General features: G+C 37.6%; 1 protein-coding gene across 6 annotated transcripts in view; it reads left to right on the top strand.

Moving 5' to 3' along the window:
- Positions 1–23,941, top strand: part of Pparg (peroxisome proliferator activated receptor gamma) — a 131,942-nt gene that overhangs the window by 47,835 nt on the left and 60,166 nt on the right. The window contains exon 1 of one of the 6 annotated variants that reach the window (XM_050148500.1): positions 14,049–14,192. The exons of the other annotated variants lie outside the window; for them this stretch is intronic. Coding sequence (XP_050004457.1) covers positions 14,111–14,192 — 82 coding nt within the window. The 5' untranslated portion in view covers positions 14,049–14,110. Of the gene's footprint in view, positions 1–14,048; positions 14,193–23,941 lie in introns of those variants that run through there. 6 annotated transcript variants of the gene reach the window in all.

The following is a 23,941-nucleotide window of genomic DNA, read 5'->3' on the forward strand; positions in this document are numbered from 1 at the left end:
AGTTGGTTCCAAAGATTTTATGGCACTGTATCGCACTATTTATTTTAAGAGAGGATATTTTTTGTGATTCTTAGTATCCATAGTATTTTATTTTAATGTAGCAAATATACATAAAATTGACTATTAATATGTGTTGTACAATTATAGTTCTTGAATATCTGTATCTATAGAACTAAAGTAAGTTTAGTGTCAAGTTCTAAGTCCTTTAACATTTATATTAGAAGTGCAGGTGTGAAAATGCTACCTAGTACTTTTGTGCTATGTATATACAATTACATTATCCCTGGGACTCTTCTTTGGAACTCTGAAGTGTTCCTTCCTACGGCAACACCGGCTCTCACTTGGCCTTCAGTAGATGCAAAATAATTATTTACATATTAAAGGTCTACCTTTGCCCTCTTCATAATCTTGTACAAAGAAAGTGGTAATTCTGGAGAATTTATAAACTGTAGCACTGAGACTTCTAAGAATTTAGTTATAAAGCCATGAAGATAATCTAAAAGAGTAATTTGTTTGTCATCAACATGAAGCAAGATTAAAATGATAGAACTGAACTTGTGGTACCGTGCTTACTTAGAATCAACGAGACCCTGGGTGCAACCTCTAGCACCGAAACAAACAAGACCCAAGAAACACAGATTTTGTTTCATAGAAAAATATATCTTTACTCAAAAATAAGGCAACCCAAGTCTTAATGAGCTACATGGATAGTCAAAATATTCTACGTCCATGCACAGCCTACCAGAGGTTGATACATACTAAAACTCAGGATACAACAGCCAGACAGTCCCCAGCCAATTGGATTCTTCATGGCGTGAGCCCGTCTGAATACATTGCTCTGATGAAAGCAGTCAGTCTCTAGAGAAAGAATTATAGATCAGTGATTGCCTAAATTAGCAGTAGGAGCTGAGGTTAAATATAAAGCAGTATGCATTTGGGAGACGAAAATATTGTAAAGCTAATTTATGATGATGGTGTAAAACTTGGCAAACTGAATAGCAAACAATATCAAACCTAAAATGACAGGCCTGGTGGTACATGCCTATAATTCTAGCACTTGAAAAGGAAGATGAAGCCAGAGTACTGTTCAAGGATAGTCTGGGCTACAAAGAGAGACCTTGTCTCAAAATAGAACAACAAAATATATCTCAGTGTGTTGTTTGAAGAAATCTTTTTCTAAAGAACTGTAGTGATTCATGATGATACTTTTCTGTTAGCACTCTCTTTCCCCACATAAGGCCCAGTGATAAAAACATTACTGTTTAGTGGAATCAGAAATCAGATCTAATAGAACATCATGGATTCTAGCTTTGATATTATCACTAAGACTGCACTACATAAAATGAGGCAATGTGTAAGTCATTCTACTTCCTTGTGCCTTGTCTGCATCATCTGTACATAAAGCACTTCTTTGTGCCTCAGTTTCCCCCGCTATTAACAAGGGGGAGGTTAGAATAGATGTGCTTAGGATTTCTTGGACATGTGAAAAGCTCCAACTACTCATTTACTGCCCTCTAAGTTTTTCAGAGCCCCATTATTCAGCCTGACATACTGATTTTTGCACTAATTCTTAGTCACCACAGCTTCCTGATTTTAATGCGTAGGTCTTTTAAGTGCACAGTTCCCAAAATGTTTATCTGAAGGTTCCCTCCTGAACTGAATGCCACATCTTCATTAGTCTCCCAGAGGCTATGTTCTCATCCTAAGTAACTCTCTTATGGAAGGACTTCTGTAGATAACAATACACTTCCCCTTCAGGCGGTACATGGAAGAAACAATGGGCTATACAATGGAGTAGTCCTCTGTGATTACAGAGAGTGAGAATCTGGCCCATTGTTTTCTTCAGCTGCCTAAGGAAGGAGCTGTACTCTTTGGATCCCCATAAAGATTTTGGCTTGTCCACCTTTTTAGACTCCCAAGTAACAAACAATTAAGCAATCTGGCCTCCTTCCCACTTCTCATTTCAATGTGTAGGATATTTGTCAACTTGCCCAGAGTGACTGTAGGCATTTTGAGCTGTTCATCTGACTGTGTGCAATAGATAACAAATAAAAACATAATTAGAGGTATTAAGTTAAGGCTCAATTTTGTATTTGTTTTAGTTGCAGAGGGAGACACCTGTTTCAGAGTTAGAAAAATGTTTCTTTTCTGTCTTTCTTTTTGGTACCCTCCTCCTTTTTGTGTTTTAATGAAATGTCTCTAAATGTTTCAAATGAAGTTTGTTCAAATGAAACTCATATTTGTGAACATGTAAATAGAATATCCTCCTATATCTCGGTATATCTTCAGAAACCTAGAGAACAAAGAATAAAGAATATAGTTGGGATGTGGTTTAATTAGTCCACAAACTTGTCAGGAATCTTAGACTCACTTTGCAAAACTTTGCTGACACTCTAGGTAACTTTGGTGGAACCAGTTGAGTTCAGTTGCTAACCTCCCCCTCCCTTTAAGGAAAACTACTTGCTAAAAACTGAAAATCCCTGTGAATGGAAACTTAGGTAAAAATGAAACACTGGTTCTGTTATTTAGGGGTTAGTAAATGGTTTTGTGTGTGATAAAAAGATTAGTGATTTGAAGGACCAAGACACATAAGTTTTACTTGTAACAGTCATTAGAGAAAAATGAAGTGGAAATAAAAATTCTCTAAAAATAGATTGAAAAAGAAAAAAAGATGTTTTGCATCACGAGTGTTCAATGAATAAGAGACACTAATATACCTAACCAAGGAAGTTATGTATTGAAATTATCCACCTTTAATTAAAGAGAAAGAATTAAACATTTAGTCTTTCTTCCCAGTAGGAACTGCATTTCAGAGTGATTACACAACTTTACTGAAGGAACGTTTTCTCCTTAGAGAATGTTAGCTGAATTATGTATGAATGATAGAATTAGAAAGACTTCATTTTATAAACTCAAACTATTGATTTGGAGAAAAGATGATCAAGTTTATTAGAGCCCTCGGCAGAATGATTACTGAAACTAGAGCAGGGGAGATGGTTAGGAGTGTCTATTGTTCTTAAAGAGGACCTGAACTCAGTTCCTAACACCCACATTGGGTGATTCACATGTGTCTGTGTCTTCAGCTCCAGAAACCCTCTGCTGGACTCTGTGGGCCCCATGCACACGTTCACAGAGATGCACATGCATACACAGAAGTAAATAAATAATTGTTTAAAAACCTTGACTGTCACAGTAACTGCACATATTGCTTTTTAGCTGCAAGGAGGGAGAAGTAGCCATACAAGGGAGAGATTAGAGGTCAGACTACTGTTTGACTGGAATGGTAATCGGTGGACTGAAGAGACAGTTTAGCCATTAAAGGCTAGGCTCAAAACCAGAGTGTGGTGTTCTCTGTGTGTGTGTGTGTGTGTGTGTATGTGTATGTGTCTGTCTGTATGTATGTATGTATATATGTGTATTGTGTGAGAGAGAAAGAGAAAGAGAGAGAAAATGATGAGACATTGAAATGGAAGATTGACCCTATAGCCTCAGTCATCAAAGACATCAATGTTCTACCATTGAACAATAGCCTCCAGTCCTTATTTTACTTTTTAAGAAAGGGTCTCACTGATCTGCACTGCCTAACCATCAATGAGTAATCCTCCTGCCTCAGCCTCCTGAGTAGGCATGTCTTCTGTGGGATTGTAGGAAAAAGTGAATGTCTCCAACATTTATGGCTTGACTGTGGCACATAAACTTTGCATAAACTATCTAATTTGTCACAAACACAGGGGATAGAGAAGTGATATAAATGATGCCACAAAAAAATAACTGGTCTAATCCATAAGGTGGGACTTTCTAGGTGCCCACTGGCCTGATTGCTCAGTGGCCCTTAATGCTGGGAGGATTGGTGGGCATGAGGAAAAGAGAAATTGTGCTAGATTTAGAACAGCTTAAGGAGTGTACAATCATTTCATCGTTATTGATGAAGTTTAGGTGAAAGCAAACCAACTCTAAACATTTGGGCTAGGGAAATGTGAATAGGTACTGGGTGTTGTTTGAAATAAAAGCATAGAGACTTTAAGAAGAAAGTTACTACCCATAAATACAAAATCTCATTTTGATGAACAATGAATGACACCTGTATTATATATGTGTGCTTATATTATGTGTATATGTTTATGATTTTACATATGAGCAGGGAAAGATTCACAGAAACACTAAGAACTCAAGATGGATGCTCTCTGTATAGTAGGAATAATTTCACTCAGCACTCTGCATTTTCTAATTTCCAACAATGTGAATTAGTTTTGTAATGATAACAATAATAATAACTCAGTGTGTAGACCCAGATGGCCTTGAATTATGATCCTCCTTTCTTCTTACCTCAGCCTCTGAGTACTGGAATGACATATCATGTTTGCTGTGAGGAAAGAAGATATGAAAACTAGAAAACACCTTAGCCTTTCTCAGAGCAACATGCATTCAAGATCAAGGACTTGTGTTGTAAACTATGCTGTATTTCCTTGAGACTCTCAATATCTTTACCACAGAGATTTCTTTTAGCTGTGCTACATGGGGATCGTATTGTTTAAAGAGTAGTTGTAAATGTTTGGGTTTTTGGACTTTAGCCCATTTGAACTGCTTTCCTACTCCCTTGGAGTTTTGCATCAGCCACTTGTCTCATTCTCAGTTTTCTCCCATTTAATCTTGCCTTGTCCATTCCACTCTCTCTTACCACCACCCACAGTTTCTATCTCTCTGGACTTATCTCAAGTTTTCTTCCTATTCTTGAATTTCTTTCAGAGTCCCTTTAGTTCTATACCACTCAGATGGGCGCTGTTCATCTTCTGAACCTCATTAGTACTCAGTTTCAATTAATTTAAATACCTTCTCTATCCTTTATTGACTTTGTGAGCTGAAACTCAATTTCCCTACCTGTAAAATAATGGCAGTATGCTGTTGCTCATGGCTTAGTTCATATCCCAGGTACATAGCTGTATAGAAACTGAGTTCTCTAAACCTGCTCTGTAGCTCAGTGTGTTGTCCTTCTCCCAAAGCAGAGCTGTCGTTTAAGCTCACAGAGTTGTTGTTGTTGTTTTTTTAAGTCTACCAGGAGTTTGTGTCTTAGGAATGCACAATACCTGGTAGAGTAGGTACTCAGTAAATACAACATCTAAATTTTAAAGCTACTTGCTGGTTTTGTTGCTGCTCCCAGACTACTAGCTTTCAGAAACTGGAGTGGCTTTATTACATAAATTCAAACTTAGAGACCTAGACTGTAATAGAATTATATTGTGTCTAAGAAAGACCATAAGAAGATTAACCTTTAGGTAACTGACTATTACGTGGTCAATAAACCCAATTAGAAAAACTGATGTAAAAATACATTCTATGCTAATTATTATCAAAATTCAGTTTCTTTTGAGCATGTTTTAAAATTCTGTCTCATTCTCTATCAGATCTCTGTTGTCTATCATGAACAGAATGTCTGCTTCTAAGTGGATTTATAAAATTCCTACTTGGTCCTGAGGATGCCATGTTCCACATACATAGTTTCTCTATGATATATAAGTTTATAAGTTTGTGGCTAAAATATAGGACCAGTGGGTATATTACTTGGTGATGGTATTGTTTATTAACCAAGAATCAAGCATAGGGGGTCAAGGTTTTGATTTTCAGAATTCATAATAATTTTGAGAGCCTGCTCCACCCTACACACTATTTATTTAAACCACAGCTAACTCTATTGAGTCTCCTTCAGATGAGGGGACAGTGGCTTAAGACATACATCACAAAGAAAGGATATTTGTGAGCTCCAGCACTGTAATGCAAACCCTGGTCTCTTGCACTGAGTAGATACAGGCAAACTTTTTCCCCCACTGTTCTGTGTTGCTGAAGATTGTACCCTCACACATGCTAGGCAAGTTTTCTACCTCTGATCTACACCTCTATCCCCCTGGGTGCCATACTGAAGCTCGATCAATAGTTGAGGTACTATTATTTCCTTATTTTGCTTTAGATAACCTCTCAGCTTAAAACTGGAAATAAAATATCTGTGCAGCTCTAAGATACTTTTTGTTAGAATTTTATTACTACAAAGTAGTTTTCTCATAGTGATATTATTATTTCATAAGAACAAGGGGCTGTGTCATGGAGGGACGACTGTTAGCACAGAAGAGTCCGAGAGTCTAGGACTAACCTGTAAAATCTCTAAAGGAGGGAAGAAGACGTGTGTCAGCAAAACCAATTCCCAAATAGCTCTGGATGTCATCACATTTTATTAACAAGCTCCTACGAAGCGCTTCCCTTCTAGAGAGTCCTGGCTCTGAACTCTGTTGTGAACTCTGATTTCCATCCTAATTCATTCACATTAAGTGAGTCAGACAGCAAGATACACTCAGACTGATAGGCCATGAATGGTAGAATTAAGGATAATTAATTGCAGCATATATTTGAATGTTTTATTGTTTTATCTTAATGAGATAGTAGAGTATAGTTTGTAACTTTGAACTGGGAATCAAGAAACTATTTGTAACTCAAAGTCTGCTACAACACTGCCCGGATAATGACTTAGGTGAGTCACTTCATTTCTTTGAAGTTCATTTTTCTTAAAGGAAAAATTAAAGAGTTTGAGTGTGTTAATTGACCCAGTACAAAGTTTTGTCAGTCAGTGATTCCAACAGTCCATCCATTTCCTTTAGTGCAATCACAGTAGTAGTAAGTTGCTCATTTTACAGAGCTAAACTTATGTCTAGTTCTGTGACTCTGAATTGCTGTAACATCGGCCGACTGTCAGTGTGGTTCCCCCATAACAGGATGTTGCCTAAGAAATCTTCCTACTATTGATCTTGAAAAAGCAATGGATAAAAATAAAAATTGATGGAGATACAGACTTTAGAAAGCCAGAATGTCCCACATCAATGCATGTTGATAATATAGGCCATTGTATTTTTTTTTCTGACTCAGGGTTTTTATTATTTTTTTTAAATATAATTTTTTATTGAAAAAAAATTTTCCGCCTCCTCCCCGCCTCCCATTTCCCTCCCCGTCTCCCTTTTCCCCCCTCCTCCCTCTCCTCTCCCCCTCCCCCCACTCCTCTCCCCCTCCCTCTCCAGTCTGAGGGGCAGTCAGGGTTCCCTGCCCTATGGAAAGTCCAAAGTCCTCCCCGCTCCATCCTGGTCTAGGAAGGTGGACATCCAAACTGGCTAGGCTCCCACAAAGCCAGAACATGAAGTAGGATCAAAACCCAGTGGCATTGTCCTTGGCTTCTCAGCAGCCCTCATTGTCCGCCATATTCAGAGAGTCCGGTTTTATCCCATGCTTTTTCAGTCGCAGTCCAGCTGGCCTTGGTGAGCTCACAATAGATCAGCCCCACTGTCTCCGTGGGTGGGTGCACCACTCGTGGTCCTGACTTCTTTGCTCATATTTTCCCTCCTTCTGCTCCTCCTTGGGACATTGGGAGCTCAGTCCGGTGCTCCAGTGTGGGTCTCTGTCTCTATCTCCATCCATCTCCAGATGAAGGTTCTATGGTGATATGCAAGATATTCATCAGTATGGCTATAGGATAGGGTCATTTCAGGTTCTCTGTCCTCAGCTGCCCCAGGAACTAACTGGGGACATCGCCCTGGGCACCTGGGAGCACCAAGGTCAGTGAGTCTATAATTTGATCTCCTAAAGAAGCTAAATAAGAAGGTGATCCCAAAGAGAAACATATAGCTATCCTCCTGATTATGGGAAATAGACAAGATTGCCGGGCAAAAAATGGGATCTTGGGGGGGGGGGGGGGAGGGGGAGGGGGGGGGGGAAAGGTGGGAGGGGGGGGGGGGGGGGAACTTGGGAAACGGGATGTTTGGGATAAAGGAAGGTTGGATAGGGGAGCAGGGAAGCACACATCTTAATTAAGGGAGCCATCTTAGGGTAGGCCATTGTATTTTATCATGCTAGAAAACCCAATTATAGGAGAATTTCAGATGTTAGATATTACATGCAAAGACAAGTTAACAGTTTAGATAGGTTCAAAGGCATAGTAACTTAAGTATTTAGTTGAGCCCTGCAAAGTGGTTAGACAGGTTAGGCTCTTTTTCAAATGTTACAAAAGATAACTTTTGAAGGAAAAGGGGAAAAGGAGGTTTTCAGTTGTTTTGTTCACTTGAGACATTTAATTTACTATGATGCCTAGTTTCTCCTCTCTTAAGACTTTTAATTTTACTAAGAAACTTTATTTCTCCACATGAAAGGCCTTTTTTTGCTGTTATCAGCCATGTGCAGAAAGTGTATAAGTGATGCTGGCTTAGAATATAAAGAATTCCTGCTAAATTTTAAAATAATTATAGGCATTCTATTATGTATGTTAGCATCATAACCTAAAAGAACCTTGATTATTTTCTGAAGCAGGGAGGTAACTGGGTGTTTGAGGCCAGTCTGGACAACATGGAGATCCTGGATAGCCACAAATTAACATCATTTTACTGAGCTATTTTTCTTTAAAACAATGTAACATAGTTTTAATGTATAATTGCATTAAAAATTTACTTTCTAAAAATAGGAATGACATTACTGTTTTTAATGAAAGAATGGGTTGTGCCTGTGAACAAAATGGCATAAATGTACTGGACAATAGCCTTCCTTGTTCTCCTCCTCTGTGAGCATCCTCAGGCGTGCTGGGATGATATCTAGGATCAGGACTGTTTCTTTCAAAGCCTGTGTTTCATTGGCACATCATTCCTCCCAAGCTGTCTCCTTGTGATGTGAAGAAACCCTGAGTTGATGCAACCAACCACTTGAAGATAAGGTTCTGAACCAGATTCAGTTGAGCTAGGAAAAGGGCGGTTGTACTGGATAGGAAAGGAGGGAATTGGGCAGTCAATCTGCCTGTCACTTTAAAACATCACCAGGAAACTGAAGTCTTGTTAGGACAAGACGAGTAAAGGATGCTGTTACCCATTTATTAGGTGCTAGCCTCCTTGAATGACACATGAGACAGAAATGTGGCAAGCACCTGTTATCTCATCATCCTCATCATCAACAAAAACAATCCGATCTGGTTGAATGCCAACCAGAGGCATTGTGCTAGGTTCTGGAGGGCAGAGAGCAGTTTCTCCCAAAGTGTTAGAACCTGGCATAGGTATTAACAGTACTGATAAAATTAGAGCAACTTTTGAATGAGAATATTCAAAAAATACTATTCTATACAACACAAATGTATTATTTTATACAAAAGAAACCAATCAAAGAAATTCTAAAAACTCCAAATTCAATCTGCAGGATAAAAATCCAAATAATTAAATATGAAATTATTAATTCTATATCATGGAAAGATTTTATATGTCATTCTATACTGGATAATGCTAAAATATTGTAATTTTACTAATGAATTTTTTGTCTTTTGATATTAAATTATTCAAAACTTTTATGGGGGCTGGAGAGATGGCTCTCCATTGCCTGCTCTTCCAAAGGTCCTGAGTTCAATTCCCAGCAACCACATAGTGGCTCACAACCATCTGTAATGAGGTCTGGTGCCCTCTTCTGGCCTACAGGCATACATACAGACAGAACATTGTATACATAATAAATAAATAAATAAATATTAAAAAACTTTTATGGACCTAATTATCTTTCAAATGTACAAAAATTTAGGGTTTTTTGGCAAATAGGAGATTCTATAATTAACATTCAAGATTAGATATTAAAGAGTAGCCTTCTCACCTAGCATGGTAGTACACTCCTGAACCTAGCACTTGGGAGGTAGCGGCAGGGTGAATAGGAGTTCAAGACCATCCTCAGCTACAGAGTAAATTTGAGGTAAGCCTGTCTTAGAAAGAAAGAAAGAAAGAAAGAAAGAAAGAAAGAAAGAAAGAAAGAAAGAAAAAGAGAAAGAGAGAGAAAGGAAAGAAGAAAGAAAGAGAGAAAGAAAGAGAGAAAGAGAGAGAAAGAAGAAAGAAAAAGAGAGAGAGAAAGGAAAGAAAAGAGAGAAAGAAAGAGAAAGAGAGAAAGGAAAGAAAGAAGAAGAAGAAGAAGAAGAAGAAGAAGAAGAAGAAGAAGAAGAAGAAGAAGAAGAAGAAGGAAGAAGGAAGAAGGAAGAAGGAAGAAGGAAGAAAGAAGAAGAAGAAAGAAAAAGAAACACGGTCTTTTTTAAGTAGCAAACTATAAGTGTGTTTTCAGGTATCACGAACTGAAAAAGAATTAAATCAGCTTTCTGTGCTCGCTTTGGCAACACATGAATTAAAAATAGGCTTTCCATCTTCTTTGTTGTATAATTCATTATCTACATTCTTTCTCTTACCAAGAATGTAATATTCAATCCACAACCAAATCCACATTTCTTATGTTCCCAAAATCCAAGGCAAGATGCTGATCTACTCCATATTACAGAAAGTCCTACATTCCTCCATATAAGTCAAGTCCTCTCTGATGTCAGGTGTCCCTTTTCTTGACTCTGTAAAATTATCCTTCCGGGCATCTTTCCATTGAATCAGTGCTGATGATCTTCTCCACTGATGTGCAAAATTCTGAAAACACTTTGGTAGTGTTATGATGTTATTGCTGCCAGCTCCTTTGTGAAGCTCACCGTCAATTTCAAGAGTAGAACATTAGGATTATTAAGGTTTTTAAAGACAAAGACATTCACCTATATGTCATAATCCTATGACATTATGAATTTTCTGGTGATTAGTAGTGCCCCCGATAACAACTTTACAAAAGCAAATATATTTCCTATGTTAATGTATACTAATTGACTTTCAAAGTTAAGTAAGCTAAATGATCACTCTTTTGGGTTTGTTTGAATAATTTTAGTAAATATAATTAAATGTGAACTCACTGAAGCTAAAAACTATGTCTATTAATGTGTCTATCGGGGGTGTCTACAGTAATACCTAATGGGTGGATGGATGTTGAAACGGATAGAAAACAAAATTTGTAGTCCTTCCAATATTTAACAAAACAGATGGACAGTTATATAAAAATGAGATTGACTCCATTTATTTTTAACTTCTGTTTTGTTTTTGGTTTTTGGTTTTTTTGAGATAAGTTTTCTCTGTGTAACGGTCCTAGCTGTCCTGGAACTAGCTCTTGTAGACCAGGCTGGCCTCAAACTCACAGAGATTCACCTGCCTCTGCCTCCCAAGTGCTGGGATTAAAGTCATGTGCCACCACCGCCCGGCTATTTTCAACTTCTGAATGTCTATTGGAGCAAATTATTTCTTAAGTGACCTAGCACTATAGTATGGTAGTACAACAGATTGTAATAAACATAAACATCAGCTATCTTAAGCTATATAGATTTATGTAACTTAGGTGTTTTGTGTATTGTATAGTTCAAATGTGCCATCAAATATGTAAGCAACATTTATTTAACCTGTTCTGTTCAATGCTCTATTTTTATTTAAACTGTGACTTTGTTTATTGGCTATTTTTGAAGCCCATAAAAGCACACCCATCTTGTTCATTAGCACCCTAGCACAAAGCTTAAGGTCTGCCATCTCTTATATTATCAATAAATATTTGTTGAACAAATGAATGAAATATAACAAATTGAATAAATAAATGTATATAAATGTAATTAAAAGGCTTTTGCTTTAAAATAAAAAAGTAAGCAAGACAGAATGACAAAACACAATTCTAGGAGTATATGTGGGCAGATTTGTGTATTATGGAATAAGTAAATGCTAAAATAATTGTGTGGTTGAATAACAAGCACACAATAAGAACAAGTAGACTCAGAAAGCCTAGTTAAACAATAAATACACAAGTTGGTAAAGGGAGAAGGGGAAGGGGGAGGGAGAGAAAGGGAAGCATTAAGCAAAGAGTCCATAATTTTATCCCTTGAAGGATGGTTGGAAAGACTAGATTTTCATGGTGCCCTGGGTGGTGCCCAACCCAGAAAATAGCAGAGACTGAAACAGAACCTGAGAACCAAGTGAGACTGTTGACCTTAGAAACCGAACTGAGAAGATCCACACTGAGTCACACGAAATGAATGAGCTACATCAGCATTGAGGGAATGTGAGAACATGGGAAAGAATGTATCGAAATACCAGCCCCCAGTTTCACCATAGTCATTGGTATTGAAAATAGAATAATGTAGGTACTCATTAATATCCCTGTTAAGCCTTCTCCTCCTCTATCCTTATGGCGCCTGAGCACTGGAATCTAGTTCCAGTACTGGCCTTGCCTCTTTTTAATTTAGAAGACACACTTATTACCCAGGGGCCTCCCTTTCTCATCTTATCTGCACTCCTTCTAAAATGGTATCATTCTGCCATATGTTAGCATTTCAAATACACATGTAATCTTAAGAAGGTCTTAACAAATGTTCCCCTTTTGATGGTAGGGCACTAAGAATCAAACCCAGGGCTTACACATACCAAGAAAAAGCTTTACCGTGCTATACTTCTCCTCCTCAACTATGTTTAAAAAGTGAAATCAGGACCTGGGAACAGGAAAAAAGGAACCAAGTGACATGTCTATCTTCATAGGAAATGAGGCTGAAGTTGGCTTTCTAGACACAGATACTAGGAACATCACATAGGCATATCAATGGATAGAATGGGACTCCAGTTTTTGTTCCATTCTATTAAAACTTATTTCTACTTGTTTCTGTTCTTCACTTTAGTGATTGATTTTGACCTGTGAGTTCTACCAAGAATTTTGGATTCCATCACATCCTTAAGTATAACGTCCCTGTGTCTGTGATTCCATCCTTATGTCTGATTACTTTGTAATGTAAAGACATTTCTAAGCATTGAGAAGGAAGGAGAAATTCTTTTATTGAGAATTTAAATTAGAGATAAAACTAACCCTACTAACAGTGATTATTAACCCTATCATTTGGACTACCTAGAAACTTACTTTAGCTTGAATTATTTTAGTAATGTTTTGGGGGGTTAAATGATACAGTTGCCAACTTCTCACTTCACCATGTGCTAGTTAGACCCCATGAGTATTTTCCCATTAAGCTATTGCTTCATGATTGACAGGGAAACTCTTGCTAGTCCCCTTGAAGAATGAATAGTTACTCAACATAGATTAACTAGATATATGGTTATTCCATTTGGGGGCTATCAGGATGACTATAATTTAGGGAATTATTGCTATCTGATATACTGCCCTGTGTATGGGCTCTTTTAAAGTCTGCAAGTCACTGAATTCTATTAGGCCACTTAAGTGACAAGGGCTGCTCCCACGTTAGCAGTTTGGCACGGCTAGTGTTTTTTTCTGCCAAAAAGGGCAAAGGCCTTAAGCAAGAAGCCAGCATTTTCCTGATTACAAAACTGACCACAATTCCTTGCCAACCTAGCAGGGTAATTTTTTTTCTTCTGGTAATGCATTATTCTCAGAGAGGACTCCAATTTTTTCATTGTGACAGAGCACTTAACATTCAGCATCAGCCACTGCAGCATTGCTGCAGTTGCTATTGATAGATAAACACATTTGAAAACATACTTTGATGTATAAAATTATAGCCTTACCAGGACTTTATTCTGTCAACTGTTCAGTTTTATAGAATTTGGATAGCAGTAATATTTTGAACCTTTTGTAAACTTGTTGAAAATCACCTTGAAATGTATCATTCAGTAACATGTGGGTAGCAAATTTATATTAAGAATGTAGATGTATTTTAATTCTAGAGTTTTCTTTAAATAATGTGATCAGAAGATTCAACCAAAGATGAATACTTAAGAAAAACTTTACTCAAATACATTTATCTGCTATTTCATAAATTAAAGAATAAAGTTTTCATTTAAAAAGACATTATGTGTATTTTACTACAATTTTAAAAACAATCAAATATTGAACAATCTCTGCTCTGATAATTGCAAATACTGTACAGTTCACACCCCTCACAAGACACCGAACGTGTGGGTCACTGGCGAGACAGTGTAGCAACGTTTCCTTGTAATGTACCAAGTCTTGCCAAAGCAGCAGACAACATTATGACACACCATTTTGTCACAACTGGCTCTTGCTCAGGACAGTGCCAGCCAATTCAGGCCTGATCCTTTCTGTGTTTATTCCCACCTCTCCCAAATATTTGAAAACTGGTGTCTTGACTCATTAGCATATTCATAAGCTCTATGACCACAAGCCTTTTTCCTTTAACAAACTGATCTTTTGCAAGACGTAGACAAAACCAGTGTGAATTACACCAAATCTCTTTTATGCTGTTATGGGTGAAACTCTGGGAGACTCGTCTGTTGACCCAGAGCCTGGTGCCTTCATTGATGCTCTGCCTGTGAGCACTTCACAAGGTAAAGTCCACTCCTGACATTGCTGCCGGGGATGCTGCGGGCACTTGTGTGGGGGTGAAATTGCATGTCTGTTTTCCACTTATTCATTACAATATTTTAATCCTTTGATCATTTCTATGGTGGTCACTTATAAACATATTCAGAGCTGTCAGCATGGAACCCTAACCTAATTCATAGCTATTTCTGTGCATGGCTTCCATCTCCTGAATTATAAGTGTTGATGATATGTTGTTATCCAAAATCTGACCTGTTCATTTTTGTTTCCTGCATTTGCATACATGTTCCAAAAATATGTGTGAGCATTTTAGAACACTTGAAGAATCAGTTTTCCCTCTTTCATTGTGTTAGATATCGTTCATAGCAGTTCTTATCCCTCTTGTAGAATTTTTATTTTTCTTCAAGAGCATAGGAACATACTAGATTCTTTTTTAAAGAATTTTTAGGATACTCTGAGCTGAATTGAAGAATATCTGTTCTAAGCCTCTCACTTTACACACAAGGAAAATGTAAGGCTAGATCCATGCTAAACTAACAATCTGCCATCATTTCTTCAGAGGTCTCTGTAAGGCTAGACACATGCTAAACTAATGATTCACCATCACTTCTATTTAGATTTGTTGTGCAGGGACAAAAGTCTCTTTTTCCACCCTTTTCTTGTCCATTGCAAAATGTTATGTTCTCTACTTCTATAGCTCCTTCTACTGGAGTTTCTTAAACACAACTTCTTCTATTTTGTATCATTTCTTATTTAGTCTAGTGTTTGTTTATTTTTCTCATCTCATAGATTGAATATAAAATAGGTAGTTTGAGTAGAGTGACTTGTGTTTTACAATGGAAGTGTGAAAGCATTAAAATAATTTGTTGGTTAAAATTAATAACTTTGCCCTTTGATTTTTCTGGAAGCCTAAAGTTTGAACATGTATGTCACAATTTTAAAAATATCAGTTTTGAGAGTGAAAAAAATGTTTCCTGAAATTTTATTCTGCTTTTGTTTTTGTGTATATGCTAAGAACCCAACTCAGGATTGAATGACTCGATCCCTGATCTGACCCCCAGTTCTGTCATTAACTCAATGTATATTTTTGTCACCTGAGATTTTTATATAGGAGTTTAGTTTCATTATATTCTATAAAATATTCTATTTTATTGTAAGCTATAAAAGATATCCATATTAGTTTTAGCCTGCCTCAGGGCAAAATATCCTGCCTACATTATGAAATAGTCAATTCCAACTTTGGTGGTTTTATCTCTTTGAAAAGAACTTGTCTAAAATGTAGCACAATAAATATTTTAGGTTGACTCCAGGGTAAGTGCTGCTTATGGCAAGGGATGGTTAGGTGATTTGAGATTTTTATTCTATACCAGTCTCTATTTTGATGCCATGACTTTGTCCTAAATGTAATTTCTCTGAGTCTGAAATCTCTCTAGTATACTAACATAAGACTTTCTTTCTTCATTAAAGTGGTACAAAATAGAATCATTTGCCAGGTGTGATGCAGTGGCTTGTAGTCTCAGCTACTTGGGAGACTGGGCTAGGAGGCTCTATCATGAGTTGGGGATAACCTGGATAACATATCTGTTTTTTTAAGTTATTAAAATATTAATTTGAGCTACTAAAGTTCAGCAACCTGTTTGTTACTTCTATTGTGTTTTGTGGTTCATCATAAAATATTTATTCCACTCCTGCTAAAACAGACAGATAAACTTGAAAATAGATCAAGTTTGCAATCATCATTAGCTGTCTAAAGCCAGCACTGATGAAGTGCCATAGAGATTCTATCGTTGACCTAGACCATCGGCTTAGGTGTTCATTCTTCCGCATCTGAAGCAAAGTAAATTGGGTGGTGGTACCGTAGCTGGGTACTGCTACTGAAGAAAAGAAAACCTACATGTTTAGTTTTGGTCCTAGAGATACAGCTGCATTGGTCATATCCATGAAGTTAAAGTCTCCTAGTTAGCCATTATACCCAAAGAGAACATCTGTACATTTTTTCCTAGGCTCCATGAGCACTCTGTCCCTTTCATCCCACTCCTTTTCTTTTTCATCAAGAGTTCTTCAGGCAACCCTAAGTAACCTCGTGCTGGCTCTGATTTCCACTAATCAAAATTGGCACAGTGGAAGGGACGCTTCCTCGGGCTCATGCTTAATACGCCTCCCGCTCTGAGTGCCAGACTCAGTCCTGTGTGGATTCTATAATTTTCGGCTGTTGCACCAGAGCTTGAAGGATGATGACACTTGTCCTCTGGATCTGATTGAGCAATGGAAGTGCGCCTCAGAGACATGACAAATGCTGCAATAGAGCCCTTCGAAACCAGAGTCCCACAGAGATGGAGCAGTGTTGATTACATACACTTCTATGGGGGATGTTTAAACTGTGTAAGGGGCTCTAGGCAATGGTATGCTAGAAACAGATAATTGAAGTTCTCACCTGGCCAGAAGGTTAAAGGGACCAAAATGTAAGGACCAGTCCTATTTTGCATACATACAATTTTTGTGAATGGAGCAGGTTCTTTTCCTTTTTCCTTGTGGGCCTTATTTTAATGGGGTTACTGTGAAGATTGAATAGCACAGTGTTTATAAAAGCAGATCTAAAGCTCTTTGTGAAGTTTATTGTTTTTAGTCTTGTTATATTTGTTACGGGAGGATGAAACAGAAAACTTTGAGAATAGAGAATCTGATTTTTAAGCAGTTTAAAGAATATGGAAAACAGAACCTGGAATCATCTACTTTGCACTAAAATGAGTAGCAGTTTTTGAATAAAAAGGCTTCTTGTAGAGCAGCTATGCTCACTACTATACTGCCAATGCTAAAAATGGGCATCTTTATGAACCTCCCCTCATGAGTGCTTTAAGAAGGAAATACAAGCTTGATGAAAACAGCTCTATATCTCATCTTAAAAAAAAAAAAAAACAGGTCTGGAGAGATGGCTCAGCCATTGGGGGCTGGGCTCACAACCAAAAAATATGGAAAAAAAAACAACAATAACAAAAAACTTTACAGTACTAGGGATGAACCTCAGAAGTTGTGTTTGCCAGGCAAGTTCTCTACTACTGAGCTTTATCTCCAGCCTTGGGTTGCTTTGTTTTGTTATGTTTAAGATGGGGAAATTGCTTCCTACTGCATTAACATTCAGCTCTGAAGAAACCAAACTGCCCAAAATTGAAATTATTCTCTGAGTTTAAATGGAAGCAGTAATTGTTCATCTTTTTCCTCAGAGACATTTTTTTAAAAAAAAACTGTCAAAGTTCTGATAGTCTTTATTTGCTGAAGTGAAAGTCCAGAAAAAATTTAGATTATTGATACAACTCTGAATTTCATAATCTCCCGTGCAATAGCAATTCAGATAACTGGAATATAGCTTGGAGGGAAGGTACTTACCTAGCATGCACAAAAACCCTGCTTCCATCCCCAGAAGTGAAGAATGAAAAACAATTCAAGGCATTTTTAGAGAATTCTGTAGTTGTTGGTATTAACTTTTTCTTTAACCTGGCTCTAGTTCTGTCTGTATTTTCAATTTAACTGTTTTGAGCTTCTTTCTTAAACTCTAAGACTTGAATTAAGTTGATTTCTAGACTTGGTATCTTCCTAAAATGGTCAGTTGTCTTATATTCTCTCAATATTTGTGGAATTAAAGTATTTGAAAATTGTGAAAGAAATGTCACAAGAAAATACATTTTTTAAAGCAGGGTCTTGCTATCAAACCTTAAATCCATACTCTTTCTGCCTCTTCCTCCTTAGTGCTGGGCTCAGGCAGGCCCACCACAACTGGCTGACTTTTGTTAATCCCATCATAGTTGGTTTTGAAAGTAACCTAAAAGCAGTTATTCTCTCAAAGTGCTAAAATGTGAGTGCAAAATATGAGTGGAAAATATGTGGTATAAAATATGATCTCTTTAACAAAAAATTCAATCATAGCTCTGACATTGTCAGCTCATTGTGTCCGTGAGTACACTCCCTTAGTTTACCTTTGGCCTGAAGAAGTAATGCTAGAGAAACCCTAAAATCACACTATATTGTTATGTATGCATTCAGAGGATATCTGGGCTGAGTAAATTTCTTCACTGAATTGAGGGACCACAACTGACTCACAGTTTCATTATTTTAGCTTCTTTGGACACGTTAGAGTGATATAAAAGTTAGTGGCTGCTTCCTGTCCATCTATTGGTGCCGAGTGTTTATGAAAATATATTTGATAATGTGTTGGAGTCCTTTGAATAGAATCTAGTTTCTGTACATTTCTACTGGGATGCTCCTTCCTTTGAATACACAGTTTCGTGCCTGTAGCTGATTTACAAACACAGAAATTGCATGTGCAACTAACAGCAGCTGCAATCCCACTCTCACAACTCCAGAATGGAGGTCACGTGGCTATTTGAACACACGGTGCTTTAGACCCATGTAATTTTTATTTGAATAAGAGATTGCCAACACAAGATTAAGGTGCCCTCATGTGGAAAGCACCATGTGTGCTTAACACCATAAAGTAGATTTTAAACAGTCAACTATCAGGTACATGTAAGTTACCCCTTCTCAGTCTGTGCCAGGCTTCCTGTGGGGCCTTTCAGCTGCTCTCCTGGGCAAAAGCTCTTATGTCCACACTAGACTGGCAGATGAGCAGCCCTACGGCTGTCTCCAGCAGCCTTGACTATTACTGAGTATCCATTGCTTGCAAGGCGTCATACTGTTGTGAAGTCCATACCTTTGCCTGGCTTTCACTGCCTTTTGGGAGCATGGCTCCACTTCTTATATTTTACCTTCCTTCCCACCATATCCCGGGAAGGGACCTGTCAAGCCCTCTTCAGACAATTTCATTTTGCAAAAATAGACCCACATTCCCTCTTGCCTCCAAGTTTAGTACGTCCTTAAAAGCCTTTCCCAGTTGTCAAACCCTCCCTGTTTTTCAAGGTCAGGCTCAGGGAACTTCAACCTATTCAACCAGTGAATTGGAAGCTTTCTTCCAATTGGAAGCATGAATTTTTCTCTGAAAAGCCACCAAAGTCTCCTCCAGTCTGAAAAATGTGCTCTCTCCTCTACCTCCGAGGCTGCCAGAGCCTGATCCAATATACTGCCTCTGCACTAGAAAGTGGTCTCCTGACATATGTTATTTGTTTGTTTGTTTAATGTGTCTGTCATTTCTCCCAATATTATTTTCCACCCACCTCCTATCCATCATGTTAAAAAGTCAGTCCTGTCCCTAGCTCAACACCCTTTAGAGGCTTCCAATACAGAGGTAATGAAAACTGTCTCCCCATCCCAGGAGACTTCTACAGTTCCTTTCTTCTCCTGTCCATCTCCCCTTGGCTCTGCTTCAACATCACTGACATTCTTTCTAGCCCCCCCCCCCAATATTCTATGCATTGTCCTGCCTGGTGTTTCTCCCTCAGCTCCTTTTCTTCCACAGGTACTTTTCCTCTGAAACATCCTTGACTGTCTCTCTTAGCCCCTCAAGTCTTTGCTCAGATTCTACCTTCTAGTAAGAACAGTCTTTTCCATCCTGTCCTTCCCATTGCCTTCCTCCTCTTCTGTTCTCCAGTTTCCTATTTCTAAAGTATTGGGTCATCTTCTACACCATATAGCTTATAGTCGGATTCATCCCTCTAGACTTAGCAGCACGGAGGCAGAGATCTTGGTCAGGTTACTCATCCACATAACTCATATGCATAAAAATGTTTAAATAAATATTTTTAATCTACATAATTTTTACCTTTTCTAGAATATCATATGATTTGAACTATATATTATATATCCCTTTCAGATTATCTTCTTTCCCTAAGTGATATAAGCTTCCTCCCTATTCTCTCATGTCTTGATAACTCATTCCTTTCAGAACTACATATTTAATTTTCTGTTTGGATTATGGTTTATCCACTCATCTGCTGAAGGGTTCCTTGGTTGCTTCCATATTTGGCAATCATACAACTGTAATAATCACCTGTGTGCCATATTTTGTGTAGACCTAAGTTTTCAGTCCTGAAACTTCCGAGTGTGGCTGCTGGACTGTATGGGAGGACCATGGTTATTTCTAGAACTGCTCCACTGTCTTCCAAAGTAACAGACCCTGTTATGTTCCTCCTGGTAAAGAGAGAGTATTCCTGTTGCCCTTCAGCCTTGCCAGCTTCTGGTGTTGTCAGTGTTTGAAGATGTGGCCCTTCTAATCAGTGTGCATTAGCATCTTGTATTCACAGGTAATTCCTAGTGACTTATGATGTTGAAGATCTTTTCTTCTTGCTCAAGTCTTTGGCCTATTTTTATATCAAGCTGTTCATTTTCTTAAGTTTTAAGGTAGTGGCACATCCCTTTAATCCCAGCACTAAGGGTGCAGAAGCAGGCAGATCTCTGTAAATTCAAGGTCATCCTGGTGTACAAAACAGTTCCAGGACAGCCAAGACATACACAGAGAAACCCTGTCTCAAAAAAAAAAAAAAAAAAAAACCAACACCCCCTCCCAAAAAAGACCTTTATCAGATGTAGTTTTTACAATTCTTTTTTTGACGGTTTGTACAGAGCTACAACTTAATGTTTTTTTTGGTTTTTCTTAAATTTTAACAAAGTTCCATTTTTGTTGTATCTAAAGAAATCACCATCACACTCACCTAGGTTTTCTCCTATTTTATCAATGAGAAATTTTATGCATAGTTAGGATAAACAGTATATAGGGGGGTTGTTTGTTTGTTTGTTTGTTTGTTTGAGGGTCTCTCTATACAGCCCTGGATATCCTGAAGCTCTCTATGTAGACTAGACTGGCCTCAAACTCAAAAGATCTGCCCCCCCACCAAGTGCCAAGTGCTGGGATTAAAGGTATGTGACACTATACCCTCTGTGTATAGTTCTTCTTATACATTCTAAGACTCACTTTCTTAATATTTTGTTGGAGATTTTTGTATCTATATTCATGACCGAGCTAGTTTGCCAGGTTTTATCCCTTGCAGTGATTTTATCTTGTTTTGAAATTAGGATAATGCTGGCCTCATAGCGTCAAGAATTATCACATCTATTTCTACTGAAAAAGAGCTGGTATGATTTCTGCCTTAAATGACTGATAGAATTGACCAGGGAATGCACCTTGGCCTTCTATTATAAGGAATAATAATTACTTATTCAATTTCTTTATCAGATATAGGCCTATTCCGTTGTGTATTTTTCCTTGAGTATATTTTGGCTGACAGAGTTTTGAAGAATGGGCCCAAGAAACAAGCTCACTTTATCTAGGTTATTGATTCTGTACCATAAAATTGTTCATAATATTTCTTTGTAAACTGGGTGTGTGTGTATATGTTGTACATTGTGTATGTATGCTAAAGATTGAGTCAGGGCCTTATGCATACTAAGAACATTCTTCTTTTCTTTTTTCTTATTCTTAATGATTTGTTTATTTTTATTTTATGATCATTGTATTTTGCCTGCATGTATGTCTGTCTGAGGGTATCAGATCCCCTAAAACCAGAGTTACAGACAGTTGTGAACTGCCATGTGGGTGCTGGGAAATGAACCTGGGTCTTCTGGAAGAGTTCTCAACTACTGAGCCAGCCCTCTAGCCCTTTAAGAACACCTTCTACCACTAAGCTATATCCCAACCAATTTATTATCTTTTTTCTTATCCCTGGAACCTATAATAGTGTATTGTCATTCATTTGAGCACAATTCTTTACTTGATGCCAGTGTATACTGGGCAAAGTAGTAATTTCAGTTCAACTAACTATCAGCGGTTAGCCTTAGTCCTAGTTAGATTATTACTAGAATCTCTCTTTAGCAAAAAAGAAAATTTAACAGAAAAACCATAAGCCATTCTTGAGCTGGTTTGATCACAGTGAAAAAGGATACAAATCTGCGGGTCCGGAAGCAGAAGAGTGGTCAATATAATCTGGTCTGCTTTCCTCTCTCTAAACGCCTCTCGACAGGCTTAAGCAAACTACCTAAACAGCCTGTGAGCCGTTCAATTAAAACATGACCTTTGAGAGATGAAATGAGTGTGTTTTTCCTTCTAGAGGCTCAGACTAAAGCCACAACTTCTCTGAGACTTTGTTGATCTGAGTTCAAACATTTGCTATGAGCCTTTTGCTCTATTATAAAGAAATATTCAAATAGATATCCATATTTGATGCTTCATCTTCTGCCAAATCCACTAGTGGGAAATCAAGTCAGAGAAACACTGGGTTTGACTTTTATTACAGTCCTAAGTAGACAGCAGAATGTCTACTTATGTTTTCTTATATAAAATAAACACATGGCACAACATAGAATTCATCTCTAAACCTATTTAAATTCCTGCTGTAATATCAATTAACTATGTAATGTTATGAAATTTACTTAACTCTAAGCCTATTTTTAACACTATTGGGTGGTAATAACTATATATAACTTCCTGGACCATTTTAAATGCAAATTATACTTTATGTATCATACACAAAAGTACATGCAAGATGGGCATAAGATATAATGCCTGCTGCTTAAGTGATTAAAAATTGTTAGCTATCATTATTAAATTATGCTTCTCTGAATGAAATTCAGAGTCATTTTCCTCCTTTGGTAAAGAAAGGCCTGTGACACTAAGGAGAAGAAAGTTGATGCTGGGGTTGAGGAAATGGCTCACTTGATAAAAGCACTTGCCTAGAAGACACAACCTGAGTTAATCCCCAGAACCCACATTTTTAAAAATCTGGCACACATTTGTAATCCCACTGCTGAGGGGGTAGGAGCAGATAGATCCCTGGGGCTCAGTGGTCAGTCACCCTAACCTAATTAATGGTGAGCTCCAGACTAGTAAGAGAACCTGTGTCAAAACTAGGGTGAGTGATGTCCTGAAGGTGACATCCAACATTTTCCTCTGGCTCCCACACATAACCGGGCTCCTGAACACATGTGTACAGGTGAGCAGGGGTGCACACGCACATAGATGTCCACAATTCTTTAAAGTAAATAAATAGACTTTTATTTTATAAGTGTGTTACTCAGAAGGAGAGTCATCTTTTAATCTATGCTTTTATTTTGATATATCTTTTCTACTTTTCTATATTATTACACAAGCATTCCTTTTTAATAACACAAAGTACATGCAAGGAATAGATTTACTCCTACTTGTTCGGTGAAATGATGGGAAAATACTACAGTTAAAAGTGTTTAAGAGGTTGGGAAATAGTTCAGTGGTAGAGTTAAAAATAAAGGATATTTGAGACTTAATTTTTAATGTAATCAAATGAAAACATCATTTTTTTAGAAATCGGTCAGCATAAAGATTTTAATTAAAATAATAGAGATCCCCACCACAATAATTCTGTTTCAAAAGTACTGATATTTAACTACAGAGTTCTCTTTTGGCATTCACCTCCATGTCTTGAGAATCATGTGCTTGGCTGCTAATTTTTATACTATGTTCCCAACTGTTAACCTCTTACTATAGAACATAAGCCTTCAACCTTTTTACTATAGTGTTGCCTTTTCCAAATACACCTTTTTCTCCTCTCACCTCCACAGCATAGTTTCCTGTAGTTTGGGGTTATGTTGGTTGGCCATGATTGCACTGCAATAATTTTGAAAGGAATAGTTAAAAGCTCCAATATCAGTAGACTGTGGTTTCATAAGCAGTTGTCCTTCAAACATTAAACTGTCATACTGCATGTTTCTTTCCCTGAGTGTGAATCATGAGTTTAAGTCTTGCAGACAACATGTTCAACCTTGCCTGACATAGGCTTTCTAAATTTGCTTGACTACCTGATATTTTTCTGTGTAATGATTTTTAAAGGAACATCAT

Source organism: Alexandromys fortis, unplaced genomic scaffold, assembly GCF_014885135.2.
Source record: "Alexandromys fortis isolate MF-2015 unplaced genomic scaffold, M_Fortis_MF-2015_v1.1 scaffold_59, whole genome shotgun sequence".
Classification (NCBI taxonomy): Eukaryota; Metazoa; Chordata; class Mammalia; order Rodentia; family Cricetidae; genus Alexandromys; species Alexandromys fortis.